The 19,576-nt window shown below is 37.5% G+C and overlaps 3 protein-coding genes and 1 long non-coding RNA gene across 4 annotated transcripts; all 4 read left to right on the top strand.

Annotated features, from left to right (window-relative positions):
• Window positions 1-682: 682 nt before the first annotated feature.
• klhl6 (kelch-like family member 6) lies at window positions 683-5,971 on the top strand. Its single transcript, XM_053328721.1, has 7 exons — window positions 683-1,039; window positions 1,116-1,281; window positions 2,866-3,315; window positions 3,530-3,767; window positions 4,189-4,391; window positions 5,170-5,383; window positions 5,583-5,971. The coding sequence occupies exons 1-7, from the start codon at window positions 783-785 to the stop codon at window positions 5,879-5,881; spliced, it is 1,827 nt and encodes a 608-aa protein (XP_053184696.1). The 5' UTR covers window positions 683-782; the 3' UTR covers window positions 5,882-5,971.
• A 1,527-nt stretch (window positions 5,972-7,498) lies between these two features.
• LOC128367644 (CD48 antigen-like) lies at window positions 7,499-13,985 on the top strand. Its single transcript, XM_053328257.1, has 6 exons — window positions 7,499-7,710; window positions 8,824-9,114; window positions 12,193-12,444; window positions 12,950-13,054; window positions 13,749-13,916; window positions 13,975-13,985. Exons 1-6 carry the CDS (start codon window positions 7,641-7,643, stop codon window positions 13,983-13,985), a joined length of 897 nt encoding a protein of 298 aa, XP_053184232.1. The 5' UTR covers window positions 7,499-7,640.
• On the top strand, window positions 13,027-13,846 carry LOC128368169 (uncharacterized). Its single transcript, XR_008321954.1, has 3 exons — window positions 13,027-13,054; window positions 13,387-13,410; window positions 13,749-13,846. It is a non-coding gene; the product is annotated as an uncharacterized LOC128368169 (long non-coding RNA).
• Window positions 13,986-14,762: 777 nt separating the features above from the next.
• Window positions 14,763-17,961, top strand: LOC128368139 (uncharacterized). Its single transcript, XM_053328897.1, has 2 exons — window positions 14,763-14,906; window positions 16,773-17,961. The coding sequence occupies exons 1-2, from the start codon at window positions 14,792-14,794 to the stop codon at window positions 17,660-17,662; spliced, it is 1,005 nt and encodes a 334-aa protein (XP_053184872.1). The 5' UTR covers window positions 14,763-14,791; the 3' UTR covers window positions 17,663-17,961.
• Window positions 17,962-19,576: the final 1,615 nt, after the last annotated feature.

Genomic DNA, 19,576 nt, shown 5'->3' with positions numbered 1-19,576 from the left:
ACATAAATAATTTAAAAAACATTATTATTTGCTTATGTAGTATAATTTCTTCAGGGCTCAGAAAACTTTATGGAAGGGGAATCACTTTGGTTGGACTCAGGCATATGCTACATGTGCCAAGTAGACACTGTGTCACTTTAAAGTGTTATAAGACAAAAGAACTGAACACCACTGAATTAGAGTTTAAAGGCCTTTCTCAGGGGCATCTCATTGGTGGTAAAGGGTAAGCACTGCTCGAATCAAACCGACAACCTTGTGGTCACAAGCCAGTTTTCTTATTTATGATCAATTCTATCCCACTTATGTGCCAGAATTATAGAGTTATGTAAGAAAATAAAACAGAAAAAGAGTTTGTGTTGAAAGCAATTGGCAGAAACACAGGAACATATTACTATTTTAAAAACTGTTTGACATCAGACACTTCAATGATGCTTCTCTCCCAAACAAGATTAGACACTGAGTTTCATCATTGTTTTGTCTGGTGGATGAAACATGTCATCTTGAAAAAAGAGGAGAATTGGGTAACGTAGGGGAAATTTACTCAGCACAAGAAGAGGAAGTGTCTAGAAACAAGCATCGCTACATGCGCATGTTCTGCACAGAACAGGAATAGGAAGTATGAAGAAGACAGGAAAAAACAAATCCAAATTTCAGAGCGACAGAACTGTTGAAGGCATAAACCACAGGGGTTTATTTTGTTCCTATTTACCAGAGCAGGTGCACCTAGAGTAGCTGCACGTTGCTCTTCGTACGAGATTTTCTGACAAGCTTCTGGTGTGAAGATGAGTGACTCACTTGAGAGGACTACAGACTGTCCCTTGCTTCTTCTTGGAGATGACTTCAGCCGGGACGAGGAGAGGGGCAATGTGATCGACTCAAGTGAATTACGCTGGGAAGATGGAGGTCTGCCTGTAGAGCTGCAGAAAGGGATGGAAACCTTACGAGTGAACAGAGAACTGACTGATGTAATACTTTGTGTTCAAGGACAGGACTTCCCTTGTCACAGAGCCATACTCGCTGCAGCCAGTCAGTACTTCAGGTAAAAGCAATCAAGAATTGTCAGACTTTATTATGATGGGACAACTTTTACTGAGTGAATGCCTTTCTGTGTGTAGGGCAATGTTTTGCAGTGGTCTGAAGGAGAGTCATGAGGAGCGTGTTGAAATTAGAGGGTTGGACAGTGGGACTATGCGCTCTCTCCTGGAATATACCTACACCAGCCAAGCGCTCTTCACTTTCTCAAATGTCCAGAGAATACTGGAGGCTGCCTGTCAATTCCAGGTAAAACAGTCCAGCTTTTAAATGACACAAACTTTTAAGATACTAAATTAAATCACTTTGCACAATAATCATTTGAGATACATAAAGTCAGACTGGAGCACATTATTCATAGCAATCACAAACTTTTAATCTTAAAAATGGATTGCAAGTAAAGAGTTGTAATACCCTCAAAACAAGTAAAACATCAACTAGTAAAGAGAAACATAGTTGTTCCTTCTTGTTAGAACATTGGTTTAGTTGATTGTGAAAATGCATTATCAGCATTAAATTTGTAACATTTTCTCATTTGGGGTAAATGTTACTACTAGAAGGATCACATGATTCTTCAGTGGTTAAATCACCATTTTACCAAACAAAAATTAGCTGGCTAGGGTCAGGGGGTTTAAATGAACAGCAACAATTATGTATAGTGTGGTTGATATTTATTTAATTTGACTTTTTTTTTGCTTGTGTAAACTAACACAGAACAATCAACATACTATCACACATACAGTTTACATACATATGCATTTACACAGCCATGTGTACATGCCTAAACCTATGTTCACATTTAAACATGCAGACATTACATGTGCCCACCAAGCTGCATACAAATATATGACTTTTCAGCCTAATTTAATATATCTTCAATGTTCTTATTATCATGTGCTCCAACTAAACCCCCAGTTTAATTACATACTGATCAACCTCATTCTGAAAGAGATTTATTTCAAATGATACAACCTTGCTAGAATCTATTCATGGAAAGAAGGCTCTCAAAACAAATTTGTTTCCCTATCACTATACCAGTCTGGGTCAAATCTGATGCTCGACACTGTGCCACAATTAGTGGATCACCTTATATTGTCTGGGATTGAAAACATTGCCTTTTGATGCCTTTTGATTTAGTGATGTACAATTTTCATGTAGCACACAGAAAAAAATACTGAAACCACTGTAGGACAGACTTAGAAACAAAAAGAAATATAGACAATGTATTTATTTACATTAAAAAACAATACAGTATATTTTTTAATCAATGACATGGTACCACTATAGTGTGGAAAAATCATCAAATTGTTTCTGACCTCATGTCTTTAAATATTTGTTCCCCTCTTCATTGAGTCAAACAGTCACCAGTCGTTCTGAGAGGGAAGTGAAAGTTGCCCACTTGTTTACACTCAGGATCAGTTTTTCCATACAGGCTTAAATTAACCACACAGCTGTGCCAAACAGCTGTGCCACACAGCGCATGAGGCAGGTGTTTAAGTAATTCTATTTCTGTGAGAAGCAATCTGAGTTGAAGCATTCTGGTTGGTCTTTACTTTTTTGAGGTTAGAATTATAATCAGATTAAGATTTATTGTGCAGTTTGAGATTAAGCATGGGATATTAAGGGATCTGTTCTGACCCCAGTTTGGGCATTCAAGAGAATTTCCATGTTGTCTTGTCAGTTTTTCAGTGTTGCATACTAAAAATGTATCCTTTTTGTCAGTGTGGTCACAACCCTAACAACAAGAAACTCTGTACATCTTCATCTGAGTCCATTTCAGCTAAAAAGAGATTAATAATGTATGTAATACATATGCTTGCTTGTTTCTTGTAGTTCCTCCGTGTGGTGGATGCATGTGCTGGGTTTCTGAGCAAATCACTGCACCTAGAGAGTTGCATTGGAATACTGAATCTGGCTGAAAGCCATGCGCTGCTGGCTCTGAAGACCAGCGCTCAGGGCTACATCATATCTCACTTCTCCCAGGTAGTGCAGCAGGAGGACTTCTTGCAATTGCCAGCAGACTCAATGGAGACTATCCTGCAGAGGGACGATCTTGATGTGAAGTGTGAGGAGTGTGTTTTTGAGGCACTCATGCGCTGGATCAGAGCCCAGTTGGATGAACGCTGTCCTTTACTGGCCAGGTTGCTTTCCTATGTACGACTGCCATTATTGGAGCCAGCATACTTTGTAGAAAGAGTGGAGTCGGATGAACTGATTCGTCGCTGCACTGAAGTTTTTCCAATGCTGCAAGAGGCCCGCATCTATAACCTCTCCGGCAGAGAGGTCAGTATACAGGGGGGACCAAAAAATGTGTTCTTTTGTCTGATATAAACAAAGTTACAAAATACTGGTGAGCTATTTTTGGAAATCTTATACCTTCATTATAGACTGTGTTAAAGTAAATGTGCTAAATGTATATCACTTTGTACATCAGTGGCAAATTTGTGAACAAATTATCTACTGTATTTCATGTGTATTTCATGTACCATGTCCATAGGTGGTCTCTGAACGAACCAAACCCCGTGTGCAGCACTTTCTATCTGAGGTGTTCCTGATTATTGGAGGCTGCACTAAAGATGAACGCTTCATCTCCACTGTCACTTGTTTGGACCCTCTCAGACGCAGCAGGCTGGAGGTCGCTAGGCTGCCAATCACAGAGATGGAGGATGAGTCCCAAAACAGAAAATGGGTGGAGTTTGCTTGCATTACTTTCCGTAATGAACTGTACATATCTGGTGAGAAATGCAATTTCACATTTTCATAGAATGGCTTAATAATGGGAATGTAATATGTAGGGAACCTAGTGCCAATGAAAGTTAAGTCCTTCTTCTTTTTTAAAAATGCTGAAATAAATGTTGCTTCTCCTATTCAAAAGTTATGTTGTTTTGTTCAGTACATCTGAACAAAACAACAGGAGGATGTGACAACATCTGCAGTTGTGGTTTTTACATGTTTCCCAACTCAGGAACTGACACCTCAGCCACAGTTTCTGTTACTACTCAGCAACATGTAGGCTACACTGTGCAAGTTAAATCTAGGTCATGGGAGTTTACATTTTCAACCAGACTGATAATTTTGGCAGACAGATTCTAAGACATAATAAACTAGCCATTAGTCTGTAGGTGACTGTTCTCTGTAATGCTCCTGTTATTTTAGGAGGTAAAGAAACACAACATGATGTTTGGAAATATAATGGTGCCCTGGACAAGTGGATTCAGATTGAGCCCCTGACAATTGGACGCTGGAGACACAAGATGGCAGTCCATGGGGGGAAAGTGTATGCACTGGGTGGATTTGATGGAGCGCAGAGACTTGCTAACGTAGAGGCTTATGATCCATTTCACAATCGTTGGATGCAGGTAAACATAATGTTTTTGTTTTAACGTAATATTGTGTGAGTTAACAACATTTTTTTTTTTTTTGTATAAATAGATGTAATTATGCTTAAATGTTTTGACACTGACTATGCAGTTCCCCATTTGTGGAGACAGTGTAAGCTACCTGAACGCTTCGTTTGCAATGGCACATTCCCATAAATGGCCATCCATTCTGTAGCCTTGGTTGATAACGTTGTTGCTAAGGTTTTTCCATATGTTGTCTGCATTGTTGTGCTCTTATTTCAGATCAGATTCTGTCTGGAGTATGTACAGATGCATTTCAGAAGATGACATTTCAAGTATAGAATAAGAAAAAATAGTGAAATCCTACTGCTATAGTTTTCTTCATGGTTTGTTGATGTTACCTCCCAAGAGGCTAGAAGCTGGAAGTGACACAGCTTCCAGCTAACCAATCAGAGTGGGCTCATCTGCAGGGGGACCTTAAAGAAATTAAAACAGCCTGTTTCAGGTAGAGGCTGGGTTAATTGAGAGGCAGCATAGTGAGTTAGTGTAACATAAATAATGTGTTTTTTAAAAATGTAAATCAAAGATATTCCAGATTACATATATAGACCTGGAAGTTTGCATATGTCTGCTTTAAGGATATAATTTGATCTTCGAAATGTCATAGCCCTCAACCAAAAGCTTAGGGGTGTCTTATTCAGACACTGGAATGGGCCCATAACACATTCATTACTTTTTGCACTATTATTGTGTACTTCACATAGCCTTACTGTCCATTTGGCTGTACTTATTGCAGGTGGCACCTCTTGCAGTTGGTGTGAGTTCCTTTGCTGCTGCAAGCTTTGACAGATGGATCTATGTGATTGGTGGTGGGCCGAACGGAAAGCTGGCAACCGATAAGGTTCAGTGCTGGGAACCTGGGACAGATTGTTGGGAACTGCGGGCGCCCATTCCCATTGAAACCAAATGCACTAATGCAGTCACCTTCAAGAACTGCATCTATATTGTTGGTAAGTGTGTTTTTGTGTTTGCCTTTGAAAATATGTAGAAAGAGTTTTATCCCAAATTGAGTGAGTAAAAGAAACATTGCTCAAGTTATATTTGTCGTGGTTGTCTGTGTCTGACATATTGAGTGAAGACTGGATGTGTATATTTTTTTAATGAAACTTATTATAGTCACTCACTGCCCAATTCTCTGTGTGCACTCAGGTGGTGCCATGCACGCCATGTACTGCTACTCCCCTCTATCAGACTCCTGGTCACTTGTTACCCGTCTGGGGGAGAGGGCAAGTTGTGCCATTGCTGCCTGTAGCAACAAACTCTTCATCACTGGGGGCCGGGATAACAAGAACCAAGTCATCTCCACAGTGATGTGCTGGGATGTTGACAGAGGAGTGTTGACAGAGGAGTGTGTTTTACCTATGGGAGTGTCACACCATGGCAGCGTGACACTCATGAAGTCCTACACACACATACACAGGATAACACCTGCTTCAGAGTGCCAATGACACAGGCTCAGGGGAACAGGACATTATTGTTGAAGAAAATGGATGTGAAATAATACATGGAAAGAAAAATGTTTTAAATAAATATTTTACCTACAATACTCAATTCATGTGAGTGGGCATATATTCATCAATAATTGGGTTTAGACTAATATAAAGACATAAAATATTATTTTAAGCGGTATGCTGACTTTCCTTTAAATAAACATTCAGATATAGTTTTTCTCTCTTTCCATACTAATGTAACATATTAATTACGATATCACAGTGAAGCAGTAAGGTTGCAATTAGTCAATATAAACATTTGGAAGGAAATTAAATGCAGTACTTGCAAAAAATAGTGCACATATTAAGTGTGAAACATCAGCTAAATCATGCAGACTTGCAACACTAGGGATAGACCTTTCTTTCCTATCATCACCACCAAAACCATCATTTAAGAGCTGCTCCAATATCCCACTCCCTCACCTATTTATATTCTAACAGTATGATACTATTGTCTGAGGAATGCTCTATCTAATCAAAAGATTAGCTTTACTGTCATGAAGTGATTCTTTTTGGTGTTTTTTTTAACTGTGCAGTGCTGCCTTTTCCTGACAATATATATATGACAGTATTATTGGAGAAATGTTATTTGAAATTGATTTGATACTGATAAAAATGTATGTATAGTTATAATAGATGAGTGTCAAATTACACCTCAATTACTAACATATTGTTATATTGTTGGCTTGTACAGTTTACAGTGGTCGACATTAACATTGAAACAAACATGCTCAGCAGTGAAATGTTGCTGTCAGAATGAAATATGAGGAACCTATGAGGTGCTTTTGATTCACAACACACACACACACACACACACACACACACACAAACACACAGCAGTCTTTGTGTGTATTATAGTGTGTGGTTTATGTCTGCACTTTGTTCCCTTGTTACTGCTGAGCTTGATCTTGTCAATCTTCCTGTGAACACTGCCATCAAGCGGTGAACTGAACATAAGTTTTGCTTTATTCAATTCAAACTGATTTAGGTCAACCAAACAAACCACTGAAAAACCCAGTTTCATAGCCATAACCGTTTTAGGTTTTCGGGTGTTTCTTGAGCTTCTGAGTCCTGACACACTTGCATGTGAACTCATAGACTACTGTACCTCCACCTCCACCGTAGCATTATTTTACAATCAATACCAATATCAACTGTCCTGTGTCCGGTATTTTCAAACTAAAACATATGCTATTATATCGCCATTTAAAAAAGTCAGAAAAGAAAAAAATAAGAACACGTCTATACATAAAGCCACCCTCCATTTATTTATTTATTTATTTATTCATTCATTTATTAAGAAATGTTGCCTTTTGGTGCAGACTGACGAAGAGAAAGATTTGAGGGCAAAATCTAAAAATATGGAGAGAAAACACTTCAGTCACAACATGTAATTTCTCTATATTATAAAGCTTTTTGACAGATAGTAATTATTCTCTTACAACTGACTGAACTGGTGGGAACTGGTTTCGCACTTATTGTGAAGAATTGGGGAAATAAAGAAACCGGAAACTCAGGTGTTGTCTACCTGTTCGTTCAACTTTCACTGCGTTAGCCAACTCTTATTCAGTGAACACACCCTGTAGTTAATCTGCGGTTATTTTTTAGTGCAATGTTTCAGACTACGTCCAGGGTATATAACTCATCAACACTATAACCTTTCGACTTATTTTAACCTGTTTGTACCTTCAACACCTGCGAGAAAGACACCGAAAGTATGGCCAGTGGTTTTCCTGCTATGGCTCATCTACATATACTGGCCTATTTCATCTGTGCTTTCAGTTTAGGTGAGTTATGGTTGTTTTTTTAGCTTTGCCCTACCTCTATAGTACGTGCATTAAAAACGTCTCTGCAGAGTGCTAAACCCGACCGCCTCACATGCTCGACAAAACATGTCATGTTAATGATTTATCCCTTTTGCACTATTCAAGTTGCGAGTTTTAAATCTGTTTATTTCAGTTAATACTGCTCCATTTATAGCCCAGTTTGTAATAGGGAAAGAGACATATACCTCAAAACACCGATGTTGTGTAGTATGTGGATTTCATTGACTTAGTTACACCTGTACTAACACCTGCGCAATGTTATAATACAACAGCTCTGCAATACCCTCACACTACCCAGCTTTGTGAACTTACCTACATTTTGATGACACTGTGCCAGAGATTTGCAGCTGCAACTATTATTATCAAATAATAATGGGTAATGATACTAATTATCAAACCTGCTCATTATTTTCTGAATCAATGAGATAATAATTTGTTCTATAAAATATGAAAACGGTAAAATAATAATAAAATAAAGTGACATTTTCAAATTGCCTGTTTTCTCAAAGATATTTACAGTCACATAAGAAAATAAACAAATGTTCACAAATGACTGGCTGGAACTGAGGGATGTTTGAACCCATTAATTGATCATTAAAATAATTGCTGATTTTTTTATTTTATTTGATCAGCTATTCAATTAATCGACTTACCATTGTAGCTCCACAAAGATGTGGTCTGTAGTAAACTGAATTATATTAAAGACTTGGACAATGCAAATGAAATATTTATGGTCTGATTTTTCTTTTCTTTTTCTGGAGCTTTTAACCCTGTCAAATGGTCTTCATCAGTGGATGGAGTTGTTACCATGTGACCTTGTGATCTGATAACAGTTGGTAATAGATGAGGAAGGCGATGGTAACCCCTCTCTCTGTTCAAAGATAATCTCTAATGTCAAATGTGAATTTTTATGGCAGCTGAACAATCTCCATGACAACCATGCACACTTCATCCACTGTTGAACATGAAATGCAGTTGAAAGCAAGTTGTGCCTTTTAATCATTAGACTGAGCTAACTAAACAATTTCCCACATTATATTTATTATTCTACAACTCTCCATTCTCTGTGTCCAGTTGCAGGACAGTCTCCAATATATGCACTCAAGGGGCAAGAGGTCAACATTATAACATCCACCTCCAGACAACCTGATGAAATTCTGTGGAAACATAACGGCAACAAAGTGGTAGAGTTTAATGGCCAGGAGCAGCAGGTGTACCCCCCGTATGAAAACAGGCTGACCCTTGACTGGCATACTGCAGAGCTCAATATCAATGAACTCACATTTGAAGACAGTGGAAGCTATGAGTTGGAAACAGTATTAAAGAAAGACTTCAAACGTTCATTTTACAAGTTGGAGGTTATAGGTAAGATTTTTACCCTTTGTAGCAGCAATGATGTGTTTTCTCACTTTCTCACCAGGGGTAATGTGTGTACGTGTGTGTGTGTGTGTGTGTGTGTGTGTGTGTGTGTGTGTGTGTGTGTGTGTATGTGGAGGTGTGTGGAGGTGAGTGTGGGCAGAGCTGTGGGTGTTTCATGGGGGGCTGAATGGTTGTCTAATATCACACGCACCTGTTGAGAGTTTTGTTGCTTGATACAGAGAGAAGGTGAGGTAGGGTGCTGATACTTTCTGTTGACCGCCGGGGAGGGGGGGGGGGTACTGGTGGTCTTTTTTTCTACACCAAAACCATATTAAATGTTGTCCAACACCACATCAGAAGTATGACGGCCTTGGAAGGCTTGTGAAGGGAGAGGGAAACAAAATGCGGCAAACTCCTGAGAAAACTTGAGGAAAACCTGTTGCAGCTGGCAAAGGAATGGTGACAATCCAGTTCAGAATCTGTTTTAAATTTTGAGCTCAAGCAACAAAGAATAGGGGGAAATTGCAGTGGTCAGATGTGCAAGGCTGATGGAGACCTTTCCACTCAGAGTCAAGGCTGGAATGCTGTTACAACTAAATAATGTAGCCCACAGGTGTGGCACATGTTTTACTGTCAACTCAGTTTATATCACTTGGTTAGGAAATCATGTATTTCCATTTGACATTTGCAATTAAGGAATTTGTTTGTGTCACAGTTTGAAAGAGAGGGCTAGATATTTAGACAGGCTCTGAAGGATCCTGGGCCAACACAACATAAACAAACAGCAAATGTATTTTTTCCTACCCTTCAAATAAGGCTGTGGCAAATTGACAATTGTTTCTTAAAAACAAATGTCAATTTAAAACTAGAGATGAGAAAATATAAAACTATCAGGTGGTTTAAAATCTTACATGACAAAGCTCTGTTAAATATCACAAATAAAACATTAAATTAAATGTTCATAGTCCCAGTCCATACTTTCAATCCAGTTTAGGGTTGTGAGAGCCAAGCGGGGTCAGTGAGCCCAACAGAGTCTGAATTCCGACGATATTTGAGGGTCTTGAAGCAGCCTCTACACCCATCTCCCCAGCGCCACGCTCCGTCTGCAAAGGCGACCTCCACCAATGAGGAGAGACAGGGATTGCCTTCAATACCAAACAACAGAAAGACAGCGTTTCACATGCAGCTGCTCTACGACTTGTGACTTCCCTTTAACTTATCCATTTTGGTCAGCGTATTAGTCAGTGCGTCCCTCGTCTCAGCTTCAGCTCATGTGATCCCTCTGGCATCTTCAGGGAGTGTACTGCACACACCTGTCCTGACCTGCTCAATGTGTTAAAACAAAATCACTTATACACATATAAAATACACTAACTGCAAATCAAACTAATAAGATCAAAACATGCAATAAATAAGAATAACCCACTGCAAACACAATCATGCACAATGTGTGATTTGAATGTTTTTAAAGAACATTTTAGTTCCCTTAAAACAAATTCAAATCGTACAAATACAACTCTACACACTAAAATATACAAACTTCCCTTCTGACATCTGCAATTACTATATTCATTTTCAAACCTAATAAATCATCATTTAAACAGAGAAACCATTAGAAAGCTTGTGAACTTCATGTATAGATGCTCTTGTTGAAACATTTTATCACCTGCAGTCAGATGTGTAAAGAGTACTGAAATACCCTACTTAAGTAGAAATACTGTTACTTGACAGAAATTGTAAAAGTAATTGAGTAATAAATTACCCAAGTAAAAAGTAAGCAAATATTCAAAGTAAAAAATACTTATTTATTCCCCAAGGTTACTTTACATGTACATCCCATGCAATGACATGAAAAAGGAAAAGAGGAAATGGTTGGAACCTAATTTTAAAGATGTCTAGCAAAGGCAAATATGTCTAGTGCAGTCAGGCCAGGTCATGTTCATACTCCTCAATGCCAGTCTGCTGTGTCTCTGATGGTGTTTCTTTCAAACTGTCTTCTGTCCCATCTGTGGCTTTGTGTCACTGTCTGGTCCAAGACAACGTTTTTTCTAGTTCACAATATCAGTTGATCATTTTAAAGAACAAATAAATCATTTACCCAGTAATGGATGAATGTACAAATATAACAAACTACTTAATTTAAACCATACTTGAGTAAAAGTAAAATTATTTACTTTTAAAAATACTCAAAAAAAGTACAAGTAAATGAAATAGCTTGTCAGTTACAGTAAAGTGAGCATTTGTAATTACATTACTTCAACCTCTGCCTGCAGTGAACCCGTCACAGAACAAGGTGAAGTTCAGTAATGACTATCTGTCATGAACTGGCTCAGAACAAAGAAGGGAATCACACATGAATAAAGCCTCTAAAATGACTATTATAGTAACTTAAGAAAATATAATAATGTTAGTCAGAGTTTGGTAGGTGATGTGATGTGATGTCTGCAAACAAAACAAAACCTTAACCAATCTGACTGGTGGAGGCCTTGGTGAAAGAAAAGAGAAATGAAAAAAGAAGCCAACTAAATAGACTGAGGCCCAAACTTCACAGGTGCAGAATGATACTTTCCTGGCGTTCTCTCCAATCCCGCCCACTGGCTCCTGAACCAGGAAGCTAAAGCAACCTGTTAAACAAAATACAGAGAGAGTGACATTAAAGTCAAACTGCAGTTTTTGCTTCCTAATTTTTAACTTGGACATTTATTTTCACGGTCTTCTGTGTTCAAACTACAGACAATTCAAACCCACTGCTGCTGCTTGTACTGAGGGTTAGTGTGGAGCCCACAGACAATTCACATAGGCCTCCAGTTTGTAGAGACATTTATCCAGCACTTCTCAAGCCAGTATTATCTCTTAATACATCTCTTATCAAATGGATTTTATACCTTGCCTTATCAGTTGTATAATGGCTTTATCAGCTTAGGGACTTTGCCCTCCAGAAAATATTGCTATGTAATACTGAATGAAATTTATGGTAGTAGTATTTACATTTGCCCTTTATACCCTATAATCATGTTTTAAGGGGTTATACAGAAATTTGCTGCTGTACAAACAATTTATTTATATTTATGTTTTTGTGTGTAGACAAAGTTACCAAGCCCACCATATCGTGTCAGATGATCAACGCTACCCAGGCAACGCTGATGTGCTCTGCAGAGTCCAGCCGCCCTCAATCCTTGGTGAAGATTGAATGGAGTTCACATGGAATCGTGCAGCCTGGCCCAAACTTAACAATATCTCTGGAGGACAATACTGAAGTATACAGTTGTGGTGCGAGCAACCCTCTGACTAAAGACACAGCCACGTTCACTGCAACGGATTGCCACCCTGTCGCAGGTAATAGCGGTAATTTAGATTTTGTCATGTCAAACAAATGTATTTTTCAGTATTTCACATGCGATTAGGGCTCCAACTAACATTTCCATTACTAGTTCATCTGATTCTGAGCATTAGTCTATAAAATGTGTAAAATGCCTGCTATAGAGTCCAAGGTGACACCTTCAAATGTCTTGAGAAGATGCAGCCAGCAGATTTTTGGCACTGTTCCTTCAAAAAAATGTAAAACAGTGATTTGATGAGTTGCTATTTAACTTTCTGTGGATCGACCAGTTAATTAATCGACTAATAATGTGTTTCATACTTTGCTGCATTGGCAGTATCATTGAATGTGAAGAGACTTGGTTCTTTCAGAGTTTCAGGTCAACAGATTTTCAAAGCAAGTTTATGTTCATGGGTTGAAATGTCCATGCTTACATGGTACTACAGTATGTGATTGTTGTTATAGTAATGTAATATTATAGCAATAGGGTGTTGTAATTTTGACTTCTTTATTCCTGTGCAGACAAAATTTCTTCTGCAGGAGTGATTGTCGGCTCCATCTTTGCAATTCTTATTGTATTGGTGCTCCTGGTCCTTTGCTTCATGTTCCGCAGAAAACTTATTGAAGGTACAGTAAAAACAAAGCTCACTTTAATATTGATCATTGAACATATTTTTGAGCAAATGAGGAGAACTAGCTGATACATTATACAGTATATACGGTATTCATTGTTGTGTATTCTCTGAGCTATGTGTAACAGTTTACTAAATGTAACAATAACTCATGGAGCCATTCTATTTTTGACAAGGTTCTTCTTTATTTAGAGATCCCAAGTTCCTACAGCACTATCAACAGTAATGTAGATAAAACCATGTACATGTTGATGTTTTGTATACAGCTAAAACTTACTGTTTCTTTCTTCTTTTCCTGCTTTTCTTCTTCTTTTCTTGCTCCTCAAGCATGTCGCAAAAAAGGAAAAAAAGGTATTGTTGAGCATTTGTTTTCATCATCAGTTCATCTCAGTATATTTGAGATTAATTCACAGGTTCACAAAATGCCAGGAAAGAAAATACTATGACAAGTTGTCATGGAGATGTCTTCTGATTTGTTTGTTTTGTCAGACTAACAGATGAAAACTCCCAAAACATTTGATTGTATAATTTATTATTATGAATTATTTTTAATTATTTGATGCAGTCCATGGCTTTGATTTAAAACATTTGACAGCTTCTTGTTAGCATCACATATTCCTGCATTATTCAAAGGTCTCATTTTTCATTTTTACTCGTGAATTACATTGTATTTTATATTTATTTTTCAGAGTCATGTAAGAATGAATCTCCAGATGAGGAAAGTCGTAGTTTCCTTGACAGAGCACCCACACTTCCCTCTAATCAGAAACTTCGCCAACCGAACCAAAGCCGTATGAACCCTAATGACTATGTTGAACACAAGGAAGTCAAAAACTCAGATCTGAATAACGGAGAAGGTAAAGGACGCTTTATGTTATGCTCTCTGATTTTGAATGTTTTATGCTCCTGTTTTAGGCTACATGTAGGTTTATAACAACTTTTCAGTTTTGCTAACATGTATATATGTGCTACTACAGTGACAAAAACATAAGATTAAAGCATATTAGGAACACATTTCTAATAATAAATCAAGAAAATTGTGTCATTTTCATTTGTTTTTTGTGCTGTTAAGGGAGTGCAAAAAAAGCAAAATATTTGTATTAAATCTGAAATGATAATAATAGAACCCTCAGTGTATTTAAGTATTTGGCTTGTGGATGCTTCACTCTGACTTTTAGAGCTTACATAAATATCCATGACGTGTACTTATATTTTAAGTTTTTGTTATGTTGTGTGTATATCTATAGCTTTCTTATCTTTATATAGTGCATTACAGAATAGAGTGATGAAATTTACATAATTTCAGAAAATGACACAAATCATAATTGATTGCACCTACTTTGTACTGAAGCAGTAATTATTTTATGTTTCATTCCTATCTTCTTTTTTATTCTTTTACAGCACAAGAAATGACCCCAGAAAAAGGTTACACCAAAACAATATTGTTTGTATAACTGATACCTGGTGCAAAAGTTGCAGCTGATTCATTTTTACTGTTCATTGTTTCCAGGGCATGTCAAGAACCTTGTAAAACATTTTCAAGACAAAGGCTCAATTAAAGGTATTTTTGTTAGCTAAAGCAGCAATATTTTAATTATTTTCTCTTTTTATAGATTAATGATCATTGTATGTCTAGCAGTTGTAATATGATAACATAATAATCTAATCTATAATCCAATATTACCCAGACAATCGTCGTACTCCTGATAGTAAGCCAAGCACACATCCGGATATGAATACTGAGACGGCCCATCCTTCTAGCAAGGACAAAGAAGAAGATGCAGATAAAGTCAAAGAACCCACAGAGAAAGAGGTCTCATCATGTGAGGAGGCTCCTGAGCAGACAGGTTTGGAAATTACATTGTATTAGCAAGATTCAGAATAATCGCTGGGGAAAACACTCAGCAACATGGCAGAAAGTAACCCACAATAAAAAGACATTTCAGTTTGTGAACATAAAATGATTAATTAGATATGCTGAATTTAGGTTTGGCTTACAAAAATCAGTGGGAGGATAGAGACTTGTCATTTTGCATCATTGTTTATAGCCAGATAACCGTTATTGTAATATCACTAGGCATTTTTGGTCATTGCAGACAATTCTGCAAAATAATGAATGATACTGTTGTATCAATGTGATGAAGCGCCTTGATTTATCAGGTATATTTTTTGCTGGATTAGCCAAAAAAGTCAGGAAATTACCTATATTGTGATATATATAGTACTATATTACTCTAAAGGTGCATACTGTATTAAAATGTTTTATCCATATTACACATAGTGCTGTAGCGCTAGCATACTATAACTGACTGATATATATTATGCTGATTGATTTCATCATATGTAATGGACTTACAGGTCTTCTTTTTCCAGAGGAGCTAATGTGTATCAGTAATTACATTAGCTATATGTAGGCAGGATGGAAGAAACCCAGTGATTCCATAGTTTTCAGCTATTATAGACCTTTTTTCTTACTTTCTGTTTTTATCAAAGTTTAGAAAAATATTTTGAATGAATATTTCCTCATTGTGAATTAACTTTATATGAATAGTGTACAGCAGGGATCAATCCCAAATTCTCAATTTTTTTCAAATTACTTTATTCAATTATTTTGTTAAATTCACAACCATTAATTAACACTATGCTGATTATTCTCTGATTTTCACTTTTAAAACCCAGCAATGAGTGCAGCTGGTCTCACGTTCTACTCTATTTATTGAATATTAAATATTGGATATGAGAGAACATGCGCGAGATAAATTATTCCCGAATCATCTCACATGACCCCTCAAAATTCTGTCTAGCATGGTGCCTGTAATCTGGGTTTATGTAACTATCCCTTGCATTCCTGTCATTTCTGTCTGCTGATGACTTTGAAATAGTAATTCACATGCTCATAACAACTGGATAGATAACAGCAGCTCTACTATTCAAAGACCATCTCCTGCCTCCATCCAGCAAATGCTGCTGGCAGATAATTAACCTAGAGTAATCTGTGAACAGTTAGGTAATCTTTTGAGATTTAGGATTGACTTTAAGATTTTAATGATTACTCCAAAATCTCTAACTTGCTGCTTCCTCATGAGCCCAAAGGTGACTGAGTTTATTGTTTCTGGGGACACCCTGTCTCTCAATCTTTGTCAGCTTTTAAAATTATACAGCATAGGTTTTTTTCCTTTGTTTTATTATAATGGGTTTGGTCTGGTTGACTTTTGTACTCTACTTCTTCTTTACTCTTATAGTGTCCTTAATTTCCAGAAATTCCATATAAATGTTTATCACATCTTTTATTACTTTGTAAAGCTATGCCTTTCACTGTACAATAAAGAAGTCTGATATGAAAGTGATCATCAGTACAGTGGATTGGATGAAACCAAACAAAATCTAAGTTATTTTTTTGACTATAAAGGGTGTAGCAGCAGGAGTTACATTTATTGACTTGAAACTTTTCAGTATGGTCTTAACAAATTAAGCTCAACCAATGATTTTCATTAAAAAATGGCTGCATGATTAAGATTTATTTGATTCACTGTATTTGTTCATGTTATGGCAGTCCAAGGCTCACTTGAAAGATGACTTCCCTGCACTTTTTTAAAACCATGGAGTGAAACGTATTAATTTTTAAACCAAAGCTGCCTATTAAGAATGTTTTCTTAGCAGACTGATGTAGTGTTTATTCACAATTGATTATACTTTTTATTGTCTGTTTTTAGAGTCAGAAAAGAAGGCAGAAGAGGATGAGGGAGCAATGGATTGTCCTGCCAATAGTGTTCCTCCTTCCCCTCAGCATCATTCCCCTTCACCCCAAAGCTCTCCACCTGAGGACTTCTCTGTTAAACCGGAGGAAGACGTGAACTCAGACCAGGTAACTGGAGAAACTACAGAGAATAATCACAGAGAATCTGACTTATCAGATGACTCTGGCAAGGAGAAACCCACAATTTCTGACCATAAAGGTTCAGAAGCTGCCAATAGTGTTCCTCCTTCCCCACAGCGTCATTCCCCTTCACCCCAAAGCTCTCCACCTGAGGACATCTCTGTTAAACCGGAGGAAGATGTGAACTCAGACCAGGTAACTGGAGAAACTACAGAGAATAATCACAGAGAATCTGACTTATCAGATGACTCTGGCAAGGAGAAACCCACAATTTCTGACCATAAAGGTTCAGAAGCAACAGCACATGAGCAAGATGCAAACTTGACACAGGGAGGAACTGACACAAAAGAAGGTAACCAGCAAGAAATGGGCAAACCAGTTTCTCAAGATGACTCTGAAAGTGTAGATGAACAGGAAGATATAGATAAGGCACAGAATCAGTCTGTAGCCACCTCCCAGAACCCTGAGTGCGCCACACTGACAACAGCAGACAACAGTAACACCTGTACCTCTGATGTGTCTCCAAACATAATTGAAAACACCCATGCAGACCCCGAACAAGAGGGCAACACCATAGGTGTCTCAGATCAGTCTAAGGGACAGCCAGACAGCACCACAGCAGATGAGGGTCAATCTTTGGAAAAGAAAAATGAGGACCAGTGTGGCCCAAAAGAAGAAAAGCCAGGTAACACAAGCTTGAATGAGGATAAAGAAGAAATAAAATAAAGTGAAGTTGTTGAATAGCTTTCAACTGCATGTAAACTAAACTAAATGAAAACTAAAGCCAAGGAGAAAGCAGACACACATTATCATGGGGGGGGCACTCCATTGGTCATTTTGAAGGCCTTGTGGAAAGATTGTACTTGAGATAAAAAGCTACAATGTGTATTAAAGAAAAGTTTATGTTTTAGTTTTATATAATATGCACATTAACTGTAGCATTGCTAAAACAATAATAATGTTTTTGAGACATTGATTAAATAACTAATAATGTTTTGAGAAGATGTAAATTAATATTTTGCTATCATTGTTTCATTCTCTAGTTTATTTTGGGGTCCCTGGGGACGGTAGTCGTTGTATTTTAAATATGTGGGTTGAAATATGATGGTTTACCTATCATACTAGTATGCTGCCTTCATAGGCGAAGAAAACAAAAATAAAGAAGGAATAAAAAAGCAGTGTCAGCCATCTACATACAGTAAACAGTCACTCTCATGATGATGCTTGTATGAGCCTACAGAGATGGCACACATTGAAAGGATCAGATGATGGTTCTTTGTATGTTCTTGAATGTATTTTAAAACAAAGTTGCATGCACTCTTTAATCTTGAAGCTGGTTTATTTCTGCTGTGATAATAACTGAAAAATCTCAAAGCTGGGTGTATTTATGATTATTCTTTTGTCTCTGTACTTTTTTACTGATGTGTTGGAAATAGTTTATTGCATCGACTAGTAAAATTTGATTGTAATTTGTAAGCAGTGTATTTCTTGTTTCTGTCTCTGTTATACACTAAAACCTCAGATATCAGTGTCTTTAAATTGACTGTAGGAAAATTGTAGTAATTGTATCAGAATCTTTATTGGGATTTGCAGGAAATTCGTGAAGAAAGCTGAGAAATACAGTCAGAAAATGTGCAGAAGAAACCATGCATCAAGGGAAATATGATTATTGAAATGAAACACTGTACATTAGCAAAATAAGAGAATTAACTGATGTTGTGTTTGACAGTTTAACACTGCAGATCTATAACCTGCACGCACAGGGAAAATACTGCAAGTAACTGTAAGAACATGTTTGTGTCAGTAGGGGGCAGTGTTTATCAGCCTTTACCTCCCATTATGGACTGAATTTTCTTTCTTTTTTTTGTCCTTTCAAGACATTAACACAGACATGGTTGAAGGACATCCTTAGCTATAAAGATAGACTTGACAAAAACTTCAAAAATGCAATGGTGAAATGTGGCTTTACAGGAATTTATTGCAGATAACTCGTCAGAAGTCTAGAACATACAAGTATGTGACATTGCTTTGAGTTTTAGAGCAAGGTGTCGATGAGGAGTTGTATGAATGCAATATGTAGGAATGTGTGGGCTGTGGGTGAGACGTTCAAAGAAGTTGTTGGTGCAACTGAAAGAAATGTGTCATACTGGGCAGCTGCATAACCTTGACATGCACAATCTGTCTACATAATATAATTCAATGAGGATCAACATAGCTGTTACAGTAAACACAAGTCAAACCAACAAAAGTCCTCAGTGATGTAAATGCATATAAAGCAGGTTCACCCATGGCTAGATGACAAGCTGGTGTGGATTTCTAAGGGTACTGGTCAGGCCATGTGAGAAAGTCATGCATGATTAGTTTAACCTCTGAGTCACAGAAGACTCTGTGATCTGCTACCACCTGACCTGTGGGTTCAGGGCACAAGTAGAGAATGAATGCTATCATATTTCTGTGGTCACAGCAAATACCAAGGGGATATTAGAGTATTGAATTATTTGTGGGGATCGGGGCTCTGCCTCTTCAGATGAGGGTCACAATGTGGTTCCACTGAGACATTGTTAATGTGTCGAAGGCAGCAGGAGAGCTCACATCCTGGCTCTGATTCCCACAGCAGACTCCTGCTTTGTTTCCTCATGC

The sequence above is a fragment of the Scomber japonicus genome, chromosome 11 (assembly GCF_027409825.1).
Source record: "Scomber japonicus isolate fScoJap1 chromosome 11, fScoJap1.pri, whole genome shotgun sequence".
In the NCBI taxonomy this organism is placed as follows: domain Eukaryota; kingdom Metazoa; phylum Chordata; class Actinopteri; order Scombriformes; family Scombridae; genus Scomber; species Scomber japonicus.
The sequence above is the reverse complement of the archived record's forward strand: the minus strand, read 5'-3'. Positions and strand labels throughout refer to the sequence as shown.